The sequence below is a fragment of the Spermophilus citellus genome (genome assembly GCF_964194105.1).
Source record: "Spermophilus citellus genome assembly, chromosome: 15".
NCBI classification, from domain to species: Eukaryota; Metazoa; Chordata; class Mammalia; order Rodentia; family Sciuridae; genus Spermophilus; species Spermophilus citellus.
The window spans coordinates 94942275-94954774 of NC_138195.1; the positions used below are offsets into that span (position 1 = coordinate 94942275).

At 53.5% G+C, this 12500-nt stretch overlaps 1 protein-coding gene across 14 annotated transcripts in view; it reads right to left on the reverse strand.

Annotated features, from left to right (window-relative positions):
- Positions 1–12500, reverse strand: part of EBF3 (EBF transcription factor 3) — a 117396-nt gene that overhangs the window by 17512 nt on the left and 87384 nt on the right. For all 14 annotated transcript variants that reach the window (XM_081267456.1, XM_081267453.1, XM_081267450.1 and 11 more), the window contains exon 10: positions 12154–12280. In XM_081267456.1, coding sequence (XP_081123582.1) covers positions 12154–12280 — 127 coding nt within the window. The remainder of the gene's footprint in view (positions 1–12153; positions 12281–12500) is intronic.

Genomic DNA, 12500 nt, shown 5'->3' on the forward strand with positions numbered 1-12500 from the left:
CATCTGTAGTTCCTTTTCCGAGGGACAAGAACGCGCTTCAATTAAGGCAATGGGTTTGTTAAATAAGATATAGTATATTTTACTAACAGGGATACCCAGACCCTGCCCCAGCAGACGGCCAGCCGTCAGTGTGCCTGAATGAACACAGGTTGTAATGTGTAAAAATTAAATAAAGTAAAATTAAATTGCTCAATACAAAGGCATTCCTCTAGAGGGTGTTGGTGATTTCAGTGACAAAGTGCTATTTGCTGACAAGTAGTTTACACATTAACCAGCTGAATCCAAGGGGGAAAAATGCCAATAGCAATTATATCACCTTGAGGTTATTAAATGTCCCACTGATAAGTAACTAGGTGAACTTGACCAGGTGATAAAGACTGCTGTGAGCAAATGATTGCGGTGAAGAATGCTCCCCTGCCCTGCTGTTTCTCCAGATAGCTTTTCTTTCAAAAATGACTGTATAAAAAGTTGCATTAAAAATGTGTGGCCTCCAAAGACAAAATTGATATTTAGCTCCCCCCCTGAATACCTCACCCCTGCCGGAGCACCTTCATCATTCCACCTCAAAAACATTACACAAAGTCTGCAAATGCCTGTTTTTTCTCCCTTTTTTAGGCTTTAAAATGATGCTAAGTTCTCCACTTTATCATCAACTGTCTCTTCCAAGTGCATTTCATCTATAAGAAATTCAGATGCTCGGGAAATTAAAATTTCAAAGATCTGCTGCAAAAAAAAATCAATGGGGCAAGATCAATGCTCATAGAAATTTCATGAACTTTGAACTGATCTGGGCATGATGATGAGAGGTGGCTGGAGTTTCAGCAGGCTGACGGCTCCTCACGCGGATGAAAAGCGGCCGGGCAGCTGAGAGGAGGGCTACGTTTTAGATGGGTTTTTTGCTTTCATATTTTGTCCGACAAAAAAAATTAATTTTTAGTCTATTTCAGTAACAAGCAAAAATAGAAAAAAAAATCTGCCTTCCCAACACGACGGGCGATAGCCCTGCTTCTTAAGAGCACCTAATGCTTTGCGCATTAACGCGGCCACGAGATGAAATCGGTTCCCTTTGCAGCCGATTGCAGGTGCAAATTAATATTGTAAAATGAAGATCAATACATGGACAGGGCCAAATCAATAGTGGCTAAATTATGGCTGCGTTTTCCTCCTCATTCAAGATGAGTTGTGTTTTCCTCTCAAAGTCAATACTTTGCAGCTTTTCTCATTAATTTCTCAATAAATTTGGCAATGAATTTCAATCACAGAACTCGGCAGGGTGGGCCGGGCATTGTGGTGTGCATGGAAACACAAAGGCCACGCAGCCCCGGCATCACTCACCAGGGAGCTGGCCTGCAGGAGCCGCCAGCCCCAGGCTTGGCCACAGGACAAGCGGGAAGACGTGAGGTCATCCTTCTACACCAAGAGGCTAAGCCTAGGTTTGCCCCCATAAAAGGGACATTGGGTTTTCCAGCATCCTGGCTGCACTAAGCCAGGGGATCCCCTAGCGCCAGCAGAGAATAGCTCAGACCCACAGGGTCGGCCTCTGCTCCTCGCCACTCCCCAGAATTCCTGCCAACCCGCCAACCACAGGGTATTTTCCACCAACAAGTCTTCTAAGGATGGGAAAAGTGCCACAGTTGACTTCTAATTGGAATGTGGAGTCTCCTCGTTCACGTCGGGAATATTGTTCTGGTATTCACATGACAGCCCAACCGGGCCTCCTGCACAGGGACCAGCTTCCATTCACCACTGCCTGGCAGCGGATGGCGGCATTGTGATGTGACACCAAATGCAGAAAAGGGGACAGCTCATCTTCCTTGTTACCAAAATAATACCCTTGCTGACAACTATTGGACTGCATTCAAACACTTCTGTTTACACACCTCGAAGAATACACTGGATTACCGCTTTTATAGTCCTCACGGAACTACATCGACCAAGCCCAGCCCGGCAGCGAAGGAAAACCTGGGCCCAGGGCGCCCTCCCGCGCTCTCACCTCCCCGCCTGTCTGCTCCCTCTCGGCCCAGCACACACTCCCAAGACCAACCAGGCCTGGGCGTCCCCTGCCCCCGCCCCAGTGTATCCTGGCATCTCAGCCCCTCTGAGTAGCGACGAGCAGGTACTGGAAACTACCAGCAGGTGAGAACCTCAACACAGCCAAGATAGCACTCATGCCTGGCCTGTGCTGGGCTTTAAGAAACTGTCCCTCGGCGGCCAACTGTTTTGGAGGCTTTCTGGGGGAGGGGGGGCGTCCTAAACTCCTAGTCAGAAACACGAAGCTCTGCGGAGAGCGATCCGAGCAATGGATTTGTACACTTTAACCCAGCGGAGAATCTCTGTGCAGAGGTGAGCTGTAAAATGAGCACCAGGGGGCCCTCTGGAGGTGGTGGTGCCCCTGCCATGGCCAAGGACAGAGGAAGGTCCCTCCTGTGCCCTGGGCTGGTGGTGCCACCACAGGAGCCCCTCCTGAGGTCCCCATTCTCCTATTTAGGTGTCCCTTCTCCTAACATGTGGAAGGCAGATCACTCAGGGTCACCCTCTGCCATGTGCCTGCCCTCCTCAGGGCAGTGCACATAGTAGGTGCTCAGAAGTGCTGAGGCACGATGGCCACCCAGCTCCTTGAAGATGCCAGGCTAACTCGGAAGCTGTCAAAACGTCTCCATCTGCGAAGCAAAGTGAAGGGGCCGAGTTTGTGACGGTGCTCAGCAGCATGGTCCTGATCTCCTACACCCGCCAGCTGCCGAGTGGACACACAGTGTGGCCTAACCCTACAAGAACAGCACCCCAACACATGATGCAGCACAGGTGACCCCCAGGGCCCTGAGCAGGGCTCTGCCCATGATTCCCTGACATTAGTGTCCAGAATAGGAGGTACCCTGGAGGCTATGGGAGAGGGGTTGGGGACCCACTGGACTGTTCTTAAGTTATTGGACCAGCACTTACACAATATTGTGACATATGTTAAAGACCATTCAGTGTACACTTGGGGTGAACCTAAATTTGTGGATTGTGTCTGAAGAAATGATTGAGGCAAAGCAACCCTGTGGATCTGAATGAGAGGGCATGCCAGCTACACCCACGGGGGACAGGCCCCTGGTCTGCAAGCCGTCTGGCAGTACCGGTGCTCCTGCTGTTTGTCTAACAGCACAGAGACCACACTGGGCCACATGCAACAGGACCCAGCTATGGGCCAAGGACAGCAGAGAATGAAGTCTTGCCGCGGAGGTGAAACAGCTTCCCAACATGATTGCCCTTTTCAACTTCCACAGACACATTTTTTACTCCTAATTCATCAGGCTCAATACCCCCCAAAAAAGGAACATTCAGAGGCAGTGCCTTTAAAGATATTGCCAAGCTTGACCCAAGTACTGAGTCTCCCATGGAACAGCCCCACTCCCACACAGGTTGAAACCATCTCGCTGCCCTGAGACCAGTGTGCTGTGTCCGCACCTGACCTCCCCTCCCGAGCCTCTGGGCTACTCACACCCCTTCCGCCTGCTGTCCCCGCCACCCTTCCGTGGCTCACCCTCTTCCCTCCGCCTGGAAGACCCCTGGCCCCCCACCAAGCCTCCAGGGCTCTTCCTCCCACGAGATCCCAGACCCCTCTGTACCCCTTCTCAGGGGACTTGGACTCTTCTTAGTCATGACTATCAACTCCTCTTCTGCATCCTGTTGGTCCCCACTAGACACTGAGTCAGAGGGACTGTAGCTCAGCTTCTGCACCAGACATCTGCCAAGGGCTGTGCAAGCCCCAGGCTGCCCGGATGAAGACATCGTCATGTCCCTTTGGTAAGGAGCCCACTGCCAAGTGGCAAGAATACGTAGCCCTGTCCCTGACACCCCAATCAGAAAGGCCTCTGAGACCCGGTGGTTTCCTTCCCGTCCCAAATTACTGCAGCACGCAGCTGAGGCCCTGGCCCAGAGAGGCAAACTCCCAACGTAGATGCCACAGGCAATTCCAAGCTGCGTGGAGGTGGCGCCAAACCACGATGCACCTCTAAGATGACACAACACTCACCCTGAAGGTCATTCCACTGGTTTTTCTACCCATGCAGGTGAGGAGCCGCGCAGGTGACCGAGGGATGTGGGAAGAGGGCCTGCGGCCACGGGGACACTGCTGGGCACGTGTGCAGCGGGAGCAGCCCCTAGGCCTGGTCCGTGGGCGGACACAGAATGTCAGCAGTGTCAGCCCGAAGCCCCCAAGGGCAGGAAGCCCTGTGAGGCCCGACACCTCCCACAGTGTCTGGCAGCCACACCTAACCTCTCTCATGGCAGCAAACTCCACTAACTGGGATCGACTGCACTTCCACCCAGGACCAGCGCAGGAGGCCGGTCTGCAGGCTTTCACCTGGGACGTCTCAGCCACCAGCACCCTGCAGGGCTCACACCCTTGTGGGTGCACACCTGGAAGCTCAGTGCTCACAGGCCCCAGCCGTGCCAGGAGGCACTCCTTAGGAAAACAGAGTTGGTCTCCAAAGCACGGGGTAAAAGGATCGCCACTGCTCACACATCTGGCTGGACCCCAGCCTGGGGTGCATGGGCTTATGTGACCAGTGAGGGCCACAGGCCACAGCCCCCACCCCTCTCAGGACCAGAGGAGAGATGCCAGCTCAACACTTCAGGTGAAAAGATGGAGAGGAATCTGGCCGAACATACCTCCATCCCATCACCTGGCTCCGGAGGTCGGGCTCCTCGGTGGCCACTGGATGCTTGGTGGGGAAGCCGTGAGGGCCCGAGAAGGCCAGAGGACCTACGGGGCTCCTCTGACCGCAACAGAATCTCCATGTGTGGATGACACAGGAGGACACCCCTCAGTGGAGAGGGTGGGGACCAAAGGGGAGAGAGGAAAATAACCCTCGGTCTGCACAGGATCGGCACCAGGTCTGTGGCGTCCTGCTGTCTCCACAGTTTGTGTTCTCAGTGTTCACTCGCTCTGTGACAAGTCCTCCAGAGCACCCACGCTCCCCCATAAGCACCCGCGCCCGTGGAGTCAAGTTCTTGCACGTGCTCGTTACCGCATCCGACGATTTTTTGTGTGTGTAGTAAAGAGTCTCCATGGCTATGAGTTTTCCTTTCCGTTCTTTATCTAAAAACCTCTCTAAAAGAAGAAAGCTAGATGCTACTTATTTTGCATTTTCTATAACAAATGAGAAAGGTTCAACTATTCCAGTTGATGATTTTATGAAAGCCCTTTTTCTCAGGCTCTGCTTCTGTGACCCAAGCCTCAGCCCCTAGCAGTGTGTGCAGCAGGCCTCCCCTGGGTGCACCAGCGGGCCACAGCCCAGCAGTGCCAGGACCCGGCCTGCGCCACACATGCCCGAGCAAACAGCGCTCGTCAGCCATTTCCGACCTCAGGTGCCCGCTGGAGCCACATGTCCAGAAACAGAGCGCATGGCGCACATGGCCCCGACTCCCCCAGCCCAGGGCTTCTCACACTGTCTTCAGAAGGGTGTCCTTCCCAAACAGAACTGGAAATAAATCCCCGAATGGGGGCCCCGTCTCTCCCACTACCTCTGCCCTGTGCCCCCAGGCACTGCCATGGGGAGGGGCTGGGACCACAGACCCTGCGGCACTCGCCTGCCCGCATCAGAGCCACACACGCCGCCCATCCCAAGTGAAACCGACGACCCCTTTGTCCTCTGGGGAAGACGGATGGCCGTCGCCTCAGGCTCGTCTTGTCAGGGTGCTGAGGAGTCAATACCGTCACCTTGACGTGGAAACTTCGTGATTTATCAGTCCATCTCCCCTCAAGGGCTTGTGTGGCCCCCGCAAGCGCAGCCAATCGGGGTGCAGGGAGCAGACTGGGTCACAGCCACTTGGAAGGCAACCAAACCCCCCTCTGATGACAGACAAATGTGTCTTGTTAGCAACAGCCCAAAAGCGCTTGACTTGTACTAATAACAGAAAGGCCACGCTGGTCACCATGGGTCCAAAGACGAAGCACCCTGTCAGCAGCCTGGTTGGGAAATTAGCAAATAATGTTCTTTCCCTTGATAAATGGGTGACAGCTCCCTCTCACCAATCATTTTTAACATTTTGATGCATGCCTATGATCCCACTGGAGGGGCAGAAAAGTTTACTGGCCCTCAATGTTCACATGATGAATGGAACTCTCTAAATGTGCGATTTCTATATGAGGTATAGTTCATTTTAAGCAATTCTAGTAAATGGGTGTCACTGATTAGGACAAATAGTCTACTTGTGCAATAGCACAAACGGTGTATCTCATTCTCCTGGCCTCCTTCGAGACAGGAAAGAGGGGACAGCAGGGACCCGGGAGCCCTCCCACAACCCTCTTTAAAGGGACACATTACTGAATCCCACTCCTAGCTCCAGCTCAGCATGCTGGCAGCTGACCTGCTCCTGTGTGGGGCGGTCATGCTGCCACTGAGGGAGGACACCAGGTGGGTACCCATACCACCTGCCTTTCAGCTCTGCCCTGGAGGCCCGAGGACCCTAGCATTGGCCACTGTGAAGGGGCAGGCTGGGGAAGTGTGCCACCTCTCCTGTCCTCAGACAACTGACAAGAACTAGGTGGGGAGGGGCGTATCACCGAGTCACAGGCTGGTGGGATGAAAAACCTCGATTCAGGGCAAGAGACGCCCGAGCTGACAGAACAACCCCGCGCTATCCTGCAGGGAGATGGCTTGTGTAAAAGTCAAGGCATCCAGAGGTGTCCCTGCTCTGGGGACAGCGCAGAGGGGTGATGGAGAACTGAACTTTCAATCAGTATGGCCAGCATGGCCACAGGATGCACGCTGCAGACGGGAATGGGCAGTGGGCAGCTGGGCTCTGCTGGCCCTGGCCAAGAAGGGCAGGGTCACTGGCTGCTTCAGGCTTATGCTGCCCAAACTCCAGAACCTGAAAGTGTTTCTCACTGTGTCCACGTATGTGGCTGCAAACCTATAATGGAAACAATCAGGTGGTTTACGCTTAAGGCAGCCATTGCCATTTGGTTCATCAGGGTAAAATGGCATGATCTGTGGGCAGCAATTAGGAATCATTGGCTCTGCAGATGTGTTTGAGGAGCAGCAGCCAGGGAGAAGGTGAGCAGGAGCTGGCACGGCCCGCTGACCCTGGGGGAACCCCATATGGGCCACACCAGAGGTCTCCCCCAGGATCCAGCACTGCCAGGCTTTCCCAGGGGATGAACACGGAGCCCTGCCAGCAGCCTCTGTGGGAACTGTGGCCACGGCTGCAGGACAGCCCTCAGGAGGAACCATGGCCCTCGACATGCAGCCAGTTCTTGGACATGGTCTTTTTTTTTTTTTTTTAAGAGAAACATAAATACTACATCAGAGAGAACACAAACTGTCAGCAGTTGCTGGCTGAGGAATGATTTCATAAGCCTGAAATTGAATGCATGTCTTCGTGCAGAAAATAATCACTTTTATGTTCCCAACTAGTGAGCGCATCACAGACCTGGGGCTGGTCCAGGTATTGGAGTCAAGAGCTCCCTGTGTCCATTGCGGGACATTCGCTGCTGCCTGCCAACATCTCATCCAGGAACTGGCTCAGTCTGTCACTGGAGACACCTTGACTCCCAGTAATTTGTGATAATTTCTTAAATTAAGCAAAAGAAATCTCTAAAACGAGGGTGGGTCAATCGAACGTCAGGGTAAGGGGTCAACAGGTGAAGTCCCCCAAGCCCATTCCTGGTGTCCTGGGAACAATGCTGATGTCAAGCCTCCACCAGTGGCCTCCATTCTTGATTTAATGGGAGACCACTCTGCCAATGACCACTCTGGACATTTTAAGAAAACAGCAACACACATTTTTGCTGTAGCGCTTCACACTTTAGGACACGCCTGTAAAACTAGTTTTTGTGATAACATAATTTCAATTAGAAGCCTGCAAACTCCAATCTGTCTTGATCAAGCAACACTGTAATGCTTCTATTCTAATTAAAAAATAATTTCTTTTATTACTCTTAACAACTCCATGTGTTTCTACTGGTGACGTTACAAATGCCAAACTGCTCAACTGCCTCTACATGGGTTTCCCAGGTAGGAGATTCCAGTACTATCTTAATTATTATTAAATAAGCAAATGGTACACTCTTAGACAAATATTAAAACGAGCATTGCACCCAGTTATTAATTTGCACTATTCGCTTTTAAATGCAGCAAATATCTCATTAATTTAATTTTCAGTGCCCACCCGTTTATATTGTATTTTACAGTCTAGAAGGCGATTCACTATTAACTGGCAATTACATACACAGTGATTGTTAATTCTGCTCCTAAGTGCTAGCCGCTTGAAAACTGTTCTCTCTCTCTAATTTTTGACCTTCTTACAACAGGGGTGAGGTGCACTGGGAATACTAAGGACTAGTATGGAAGCACTGGACATGTCATTTGTGACTCCTTCTTTTAATTCACCGTGCTAATCAACTCAACTGCCACAGCCTCCCAAGGTAATTGTGACTTGAGAGTGGTTGAGAGCAGCAGGCGAAGGGGCTGGACGGGTAGGGCTCGGCCCACCTCCCCTTCCTGGGCAGGAGAGGCCGACTGTGCCCACTCTGGGTTGACTAATAGGGTCTGGTTCTGAAAAATCTGGTGTTTCTCAGGTCACTGTAAACAGATCATTTAGGCCTTTTGCAAAGTCTGTCCCAGCCCCTACAGGCTGGCGGGCAGCCCCTCCTCTGCACACAGGTTCATTATCCCCTGGCCCGGCTGCCCCGTGGCTGGCCCCACGCCAGGAAGGTTAAATGTGAGGGTATCCCGGCAGCCTCCAGGGCCTGGGACGCTGATGGGAACCAGACGCCCAGGGATGGCGCCCACGCCGTGACATCCAGTGGGGCAGGCTCAGCTTTCAGCAGGGAGTGGCTCCCGGTGATTACCTCGTTGTCCCCATCAATTTGGGGGCAATGCAAATCAGACAGAAGCTTCCAGGTCAGACAGGGTATGACCCCACCTCTCCTCTGCTCCCTGAGGTACTGCCCCCCCCCACATATCCCTTACACTGCGTTTGAAATGTATATTCCCACTAATGATTGGGGTGTGGGGGGAGGCAATAAATTAGCTTCCAGCTAGGAAGGGCTGAGCTGCAGCGTGGCCTCTTTCAAAGTGCCCATGCTCGGGAGGAAACCCCCGAGTCCTGGGCAGCAGGACCCTGGAGTGTGGCCCACCAAGCCCAGCCAGCCTCGGAGTGAACACAACAACATGCGGAAATGGAGGGCAGGCCTCTGGGGAGGCCGTCGGCTGGACCCAATTCAGCTTCCCTTGGGGGAGGTGAGGGACACACAGACACCTGGGGAGGGCACCTCTGGCCAAAGAGGGCATCACCTCTGGCCAGAGGACAACAGGCGGTAGAGACAGCTGCACTTCCCCACCCACTGGCCCCAGAGAGTAGGGACTTGGGACCACTGTCATGTGACGCCTGCCAACCAGTGACAGGCAGCACCTCCCTCCCTGCACACTTGCATTGGTTTACAAGTGTTCAGCCCAGGGCCTTTCTCTGCAGCACTGGGACAGGGTCATCAGCAGACCACAGGCAACACAGAGAAGGGAGCAGGACCCCTCTGCTGTCATATTTTCTCTTTAAAAAAGTTCTCCACCATGACAGTAGCCACCCAGACCTCCCTGCCAAAGAACCTGCATCTGCCAGGATCTGAACTCAGGAAAGAACCCAGTGAGACCGTCCCCTGGTCTGATGTGAGAACAAGTAGCATCCTCCTGACAGAGCAAATCGGTTTTGCCACATGGAGACACGTGCTCACTGAGTCCCATAGGCAGATGCGGGTTGTGGCTGAGACACAGAAGCTTGCTCGGGACACCTATCACCTGACATACACCTGCCACAGTGCAGGTGCCACTACATGGCTCAGGAACAATCAATCCATGTCTCTACCTCCAGGGGGCTCAGGACGCAGGCGGCTTCCCAGGGACCTAGACATAAGTTCAGTGTCACTGACGTCCTTCATGAAGCACTCTTCACCAAGGGCCTGCCACGTAGAGACACTGTGTGGATTTTACCCTGGTTCTCACAAAAACTCCACAAGGGAGGGCAGAAAAATGGGACTCAGAGTAGTAGGGAGACAGGAAGCCAGGTCTCACATCACCCAGAGGCTCAGGGCTGTCCCACTACAAGACCTGGCTGGTCTTTGCACAGCACCTGCTGTGGCTACAGCCTAGGCCAAGGCCACAGACTCAGGCACATGTGGGACCACACCCACAGTCCCCATGAACACGTGCACAGCTGTGGCTGCAGATCACACAGGCCAGGGGCCCCATGGGAAAGGTGCCAGGGAGGCCCTACCAGGCCCGTGGCAGGATTCTGACCCTGGCCACTCCCAGAACCAGGACGCACAGCGGTTTTCCTTTATACCCAGCAAAAGCACCTATTTGTTGGAGTATGCAGAGGTTCCTCAAGTTACAATGCGGTTCTGTTCCAATATGCCTGGAAGTTTTTATAAGTTGGAAATGCCCTACGTGTAAATTCTTCGAATACACCTAACCCACCGCCACGCCTCACAATTAGCCTCGCCTACCACAAATGTGCTCTGAGTATTTATATGAGCCTACTGTTGGGCTAAATCATCCAACACAAATTCTATTTGATAAACAAGTGCTGAATAGCTTGGGTGACTTACTGACCATCATGCTTGAGGAGGAGATGCAGACTGGAGACCTGGGGACACTGTGACACACAGTGCAAAGTTGAAGACTCTTATGTTGAGCATTGTAAGTTGGGGACTGTCTGATAAAAGCATTTAAAAGATGCCTCAATTTTACAGTATCTCACTTTGATATGTCTTTTTTAATACCCTGGGGGGCTCAGAATCTGGAGAAGTCAATCTCTCTCATCTCTGGATCTCGCAGGGAGCCCCAGAGGTAGCCAAGGAATATGAAGCCCTGTCAGCTATGCCTGCTGCCCCATGTCATTCAGCAGTTCTGGGCCCTAGTCCCCCGTGGGCTGGTCCCATGGGAGGATATGACCCCTAGCAGGGGCAAGCCCTGTCTCCCACACTGACCACATAGAGGTGCTGGACTGTGGGTACCTGGTGCCTCCAGGGACCCAGCCCAGGAATGCCTGTGGGGTCCCTGTGGTCTGGGGAGGGGTGGCCTTACATGTTGTCTCCTGTGCTCCTTCAGCGCCTCCTGGAAAGGGGGGGGGGGGGGCTGAGTAACTGCCATGACCCTCCCTTGGCTGCAAAGGCAGGGGCTTCAGCACCCTGTGTTACACCTTCCAGAGAGGGGACAGCACACCAGAGGGCACCTTCAGATGGGGCAGAGCAGGTGTCAAGCCCAGTGGCCCTGCTGTCCCCTGCCCAGGACCTTGCAGCCACCAGGACACAGGCGTGGGTACCTGCCCTGCACACACACACTCCAAGGCCAGGAGTAGTCAACGAGTACTCGCCCATTCCCCCTTCACTGGGTTTTGGCGAGTACTGTCCAGCGCCAGAAGCCTCCCTCTAGTGTCACAGCCCGTGGAGCTGCCTGGGACTGGAACCCAGGATGCAGACATGCCTCCAGGAGAAGTTTACTCATGGCACTTCTCAAACAGATTGTGTCAATTGAGCACTTATGTGGCAAAGCCTTGTGGAAGACAGCCTTGAACCAAACATGGGGACCACAAGGGCCGCCCTTACTGCTGCCCTGAGCTGGTCCAGCACCTTCGAAGAATACAGAACTCCTTCAAGCAGGACCCTGCAGGGTCTAGGACCCCAGATCAGAGCAGGGACCTGACTCACACAGAGGCTCCTGTTTGCTGGGTGTGTGACAGGCGTCTGAGTCCGAATTTGGGCAGCTAAACAGTGGCAACATCACAGGGCAGAGCTGGGGAGACGAGGCGGGCAGAGGACTCAGCATGCAGGCGGGCACGCAGGCCACTGTTCTGATGGAGTAGGGGCTACTGCTGGTACTGACAGCGTCCCTCCACCACTTCATCTCATGGGGTGTGTGGGAGGCTATGGCCCACAGAGGGGATTGGTACCAAGGTCACGTGGCTGCGAGTGCTATACACGGCATACTGCACCATATTGGATGAAGACACGGGCACCGTACATTTAACACAACCAGCATGGGCCCACAGGGCGCACAGGTCCTCCTAGGCCCTGCACCTGCCCCCAAGACCCCAAGATGCCCTCCCAAGAGTCTCCTTCTGGGGAGCAGCACCCACACTGTTCCACAGGGGCTAGAGCCATGAACTCACCGGTGTAGACAAAGCGCCCAGGAGCGCCTTTGCAGAACTGCTTGGACTTGTAGGAGAGGGTGACTTCGACAACTCCAGGGATGTGCCGCGGCGGGGTCTGCACCCGGATGGCATGGGGCGTTATCAGCTACAGAAACCACACAGGAACAGGCGCTCAGCGGCGCTGGCCCTGAGAGGCGAACACTTGCCAGTTGGATATAATTACCAAAATGAGCACAAATTGGACCGTCGTCTCGGAATGCTCCCTCCTAGCTGTCACCCAGAGAGTCGGGGCCTACGGTTCTTTAAGAAAAATATCTGCAAACGATCCTGGGTTTAGTTTGCAGGAAAGGCCACAGGGCATCATT